At 34.4% G+C, this 5000-nt stretch overlaps 1 protein-coding gene across 1 annotated transcript in view; it reads left to right on the top strand.

Moving 5' to 3' along the window:
• The window catches only part of LOC138004544 (FAS-associated factor 2-like), a 31054-nt gene that overhangs the window by 13948 nt on the left and 12106 nt on the right, over positions 1–5000 (top strand). The window contains exons 4-8 of the mRNA XM_068851093.1: positions 146–230; positions 2497–2526; positions 3458–3558; positions 4009–4094; positions 4752–4843. Of these exons, the coding sequence (XP_068707194.1) occupies positions 146–230; positions 2497–2526; positions 3458–3558; positions 4009–4094; positions 4752–4843 (394 nt within the window). The remainder of the gene's footprint in view (positions 1–145; positions 231–2496; positions 2527–3457; positions 3559–4008; positions 4095–4751; positions 4844–5000) is intronic.

The raw sequence follows: 5000 nt of genomic DNA, 5'->3' as shown, positions 1-5000 counted from the left end.
TTTTTGGTGGTTTTTATTGGCTCTGTGTATTGGGTGTTTGCTACATATTATGTAAACAATATTATTTTTTAATTTGTTTTAATTTTTATTTGTTATTTTTTTCATTCATTTACCATAATTTACTATTTTGTCTTTTGCATTTTAGAGTTGGTGGCTGTGGGTTTTCTCCATTCCTCTTCTTCCTTTCAGATTTGCATCTAGTGTGCTAACAGATGTAATTCGATGGATAGGTAAGGGATCCAAAGATTTGTATACATACTTCCTTAACATTTATTAATAATTATTATTACATGTATATAGACACTGATGAAATACCAGGATTTCTCCTTTTACTAAAGAATCATATCTTCATTGCGCGCAGTAAACATATTTTAATTTATTTTTCACAATTCATGTGAGAATATAGGTGTCGTCTTGGTAATGAACGCGATTAGCCAATAAAACGTGAGCTTCCTCTTCATTGTAAGATACTTTTGTGCTTGAATATAATTCTTCTCTACTACATTAACATTTTTATTGCCAAATTTTACATTATCATGATTTGCTTTTCATAACTTTCATATCTTGTTTTATGTTACACAACATGCATGTTTTATTGGTTGGTGACCACTTTTTCATCGTGGAAAATGAGTAAAACAAGTTGTTTTAAATCTGGACATTTCATCAATATCTGTATAATAAACAGAACATACATACATGTAGCTGCTTGGGGATACGAATTTTATCTTCTCTTGCTGAAAGTATCTCACTCGTGAGAGATACTTTCAGCACTCGAAGATAAAATCTGCATCCCCACGCAGCCATATAATATCCTTTATTTGTATCGCTTCTTATTGTGTGACTGTTGCACAATGTTTTGTTGGCTCCTGTCTTGAGACCTTTAACTCAAGTTTTTTTTTTCTTTGAAGTAAATATTCTCAACAAACACTCAATCACTCTGACTCATTCTCATGGTGTCAAAAACAATGTGCATGAATTTTCAATGCTAGTAATTGCTGATAATTTTCAATGTGTTCTCAACAAATCAAATTTATTTCACATACAAAGTTATCAAAGTTTGGTTGGCTTTGTGGCAGCATTTGGCATCTTTGAAGATTGATCTGACCAAGGTTTTTATAGCAATCTGCTAAAATTTGGAACAAGAATATTAATACTTTACGGTTACACATTATGAAGGTTTTAAGTCTTATTTTATTACATACAGTGTAATAATACTACATTATTGTTTATGTACCTTATTCTCTATTTACTTATACACGACCCCACCAGCTGCATAGCTTAAATACTTATCGTGTTTAAATAAAGGTTTTACTTACTTACTTACTTACTCACATACTGCATTATGACTCTAGGAGTTTCTGCAAAATTTGTCATGATGTGCAGTGATCTGGGTTGTTTTGGTCATTGTAAAGTCCAGGGTTCGTACAGAGTCTTGAATTTTTGAAAGAGTCTGGAAATTTGCAAACCAGTTTTCCAGACCTGGAAAAAGTCTGGAAAATTGGTAAAATGTCTTTTTCAGGTAGTCAAATCTTATTTAAAATTTCATCTTTGGCGAAAACATTCAATCGCAGACCGAGAAGTCTCAGATCTCTCTTACACCAGCACTACATTTTACTGTATGTTCACAGTGCATCACGGGACAAACTAATACTAAACTTAGGTCTGGAAATTCAGAAATTAGCATTTTGGAAAAAGTCTGGAAAAAGTCTTTAATTTTGCAACCAAAAATCTGTGCAAACCCTGAAAATCAGATTCAGTAGAACTCTATTATTGTACATTTAATAAGTTAATAATAAATCTGTTTTAACATGTTGGTAGTTAAAATTAACACTATTACTTTATTAAAGTGCCCCTAACCCTTCAACTTGTTATTTTTTGGTAGATTCTCATATCTCTCAAGAAATAGTGAATCCTGATTTTTTTATGAGTGCTTGAAGTTAGTGAAGTTTTTATTTTTTTGCACTCTATAAGCCCTGCTGGGCAAATTGTTGTCTTGTGGGCTCATTACACTGTAGGGACGAGCCAATGAGAAGGGTCCGATATTTGACACTTTTTTAGCTAACGTAAGAAAAAGACATTCCAACAACTCAAGCTTGCACGATGTCCTTATAATTATGGAGTAGGGGACGAATGAGAACAAAAGGTGAAAAAATAGTCAAGACTGCCTTCACGTTTAGTGCTCGCAAAAAAATCAGAATCCAATTTTTTTTGTAAAAAATTTTCCAAAAATGAGGCCTTGAAAGATATGAAAATCTACCAAAAAAAAAGCAAATTGAAGGGCTAGGGGCACTTTAAGTTAACCGTTTTCTTATACACTGTAGGTGTAGGTCAGAGCTATTACTTTGTTATTCACCTTTTCTTTGTTTTTGTAATACATGTATAATAGAACAATATACATGTAAAGTACAAATTAATACATAATATTAAAGTTGTTATTACACAGATATTCACTAAAATGGCTTCCTCATAAAGTTATTAATGTTTTCTCCTTTTCAGGATCCCTCCTTTGGCCATCTGCTTTTCAAGGTATAAAGCATTCTGTTGTTTTCTTCTTTCTATTAATGTTCCTATCTGTTTTCATAGTTGGGTTGATTCTTTTAATTTTCTCATTCTTTTGTCAATGCAGGGATCCATATTCATGTTTTATCAAAGTCGTCAGCCGGGCAAGTATGTGTTATGATATACTTGCCCAGACAAATTTTGGGTTGCGCGGGCAAAAATGCGGAAGTGTTATTTTACACTCTCCTCAGGAATTATGTATTTTTGCTCTGGAGTATTACGTTATTTGCACCATGGAAACCCGATATCTGCTATGACAATACATACTTGAATGTAGCTTACAAATTTACGATTTAAAGACCCAATGTTTCCACGCTTCTGTCTAGTGTCCTCCTTTTATATACTACCAAGATTTTGTGTTTTTCCTGTTCGTAAGCAGCAGGTTCTGCTCCACATTAAATGAGACCACGAGTCACCCTTGTCACTCTTGAGCCTGCAATCGTTTCATGGAAAATACCGTGTGGTCAAATATGATGCCCAAACTGAAATTTCATGGAAAATACCGTGTGGTCAAATATGATGCCCAAACTGAAATTTCATTGCTGAGGAAAGCTGCATGTTTATTCCAAGGTTATTTTCTGGAAGTTTCCATTGAACGAAAAGCGATCAGAACTACAGTACATTCTATGTTATAACATTTGATGGCACTCATGAAAAGACATTATTAAAACCTCACTTGTCCATTGGATGATCTTTGGAGTTATTATACTCGTCTGGATGGGTTTTCAGATGTCTGGTACTTCTGGATGACTGTGAATATGGATCCCTGTCAATGTATCTTGTTATAATGTTGAACGTTATTGTTTCCCCTGTGGTGTATAGTATTCCTCTACATGTATGTGTACAGTATGTGTGTTGTTTCAAGTAAGAAAACACAAATAATTTCTTTGCCACATAGCTCGCACAACTCCACTGGAAGATGTGTTGCACTTCAAGGCAGAATTTGAAAAGGATTATGGCACTACTCATCCGACTTTTTATCAAGGAAGCTACAGTCAGGTGAGGTAAAAAATGTATTCAAATGGGAGATTCGGAGCAAAAGAATAAACACCTACACATACACTGCGATGTGCAAAGACCACAAGCCATCTCAATTAAACCACCACAGACTACAGAAGGCTTTTTGGTGTCGGATGAAAGGAAAGTTACCAATCCAAACAGTACAGTCTTATGTGATAATTTTGTGGGTTGCAATGGAATGGGATTGAGTGGGATTGTGTTAAAACTGTTTCAACATGTGCTTTTAGTGGGCGAGTGAAATTTCAAGACACTGTAAAAAGGTCTTGAAATACATTGTAAGTCAGTTAGTATGTGATAGAACAAGCTTGGCATTGGCTGAAAATTGAATGGTTTTTTTGTCAGTTGGTCACTTCTTTTGTCTGTACAGGCCCTGTTGTTTCTCTTGCGAGTCTCAATTTGGTTTGTGCTCGGCTGTTGCATTTTTTTCAGGCTCTAAATGATGCCAAGAGGGAGTTACGCTTTCTTTTAGTTTATCTTCATAGTTCAGATCATCAGGATACAGAGGAATTTTGTAGGTAGGCTCTTAATTATTTCTGGTGGGATTAATATCACTAATGTTGAAAGGACAATGTTACTCTCAGTGGCAACCTTACCTTTCTAAAGCCAAAGGCTGCTTCCCTGTTGCTTTTGCTACTGTCTTGTGTCATTTAAAGTGTTTTGTAAAGTGGTAATACATGCTGTAGCGTTAAGTATCCAGACTGTCTGTCTTGCCTGATTTGAGAGGAAATTGAAATACATGTATTTCATTTATGACCTACATGTAAAGGGCCGTTCCAAAGTGTTACCATGGTTATGTCATACTGTACACCATCTTGCACCTTTCTTAAGGGTTATTACTCCTGCCAAGTTTAAAAAATATCGCTGTTACCTTTTCAAAGATTATTTTTTTGATTTTGTGATCCATCTTCCAGTGGCGGCACTGATAACGTTATCACAATTTTGCTTAAGAGAAAACTCAAATATCACTGAAAAGGAAAAAAAGAAAAATGCAAAATGGAAAAGGCCATTCTTCATTACTTTGAAAACCCTTTCAAATAATGCATTAATTACAGGTGTATCTTTTTACTTCATAGGCACTAATTGCAAGAAATACAATCATGTACATAAAAAAAATTAATGTTAAGAAAGTTAAATTGTAAACACACGAACCCAAATTTCAACTTCGTTTTCAGCTCAACAATGACAAATGAAGGATTTAAGGAATATGTGAATGGAAACATGTTATTCTGGGCTGCAAATGTGAAATCCACAGAAGGATACAGAGGTCAGTAAAAGTTCTTTAAACGTACTGTACAGTACACATCCGATTTTAGTTAAATCGATTTGATTTTTGTGCATAGTCATTATTGTCCCTAGCGCTAGAAGACTTGACGCTCAAATAAAGTTCATTACGTTTTGTTGAAGTACAGCAAACTACACTA

The sequence above is a fragment of the Montipora foliosa genome, chromosome 1 (genome assembly GCF_036669935.1).
Source record: "Montipora foliosa isolate CH-2021 chromosome 1, ASM3666993v2, whole genome shotgun sequence".
In the NCBI taxonomy this organism is placed as follows: Eukaryota; Metazoa; Cnidaria; class Anthozoa; order Scleractinia; family Acroporidae; genus Montipora; species Montipora foliosa.
Note: the sequence above shows the minus strand (reverse complement) of the source record. Positions and strands in the feature narration are given on the sequence as shown.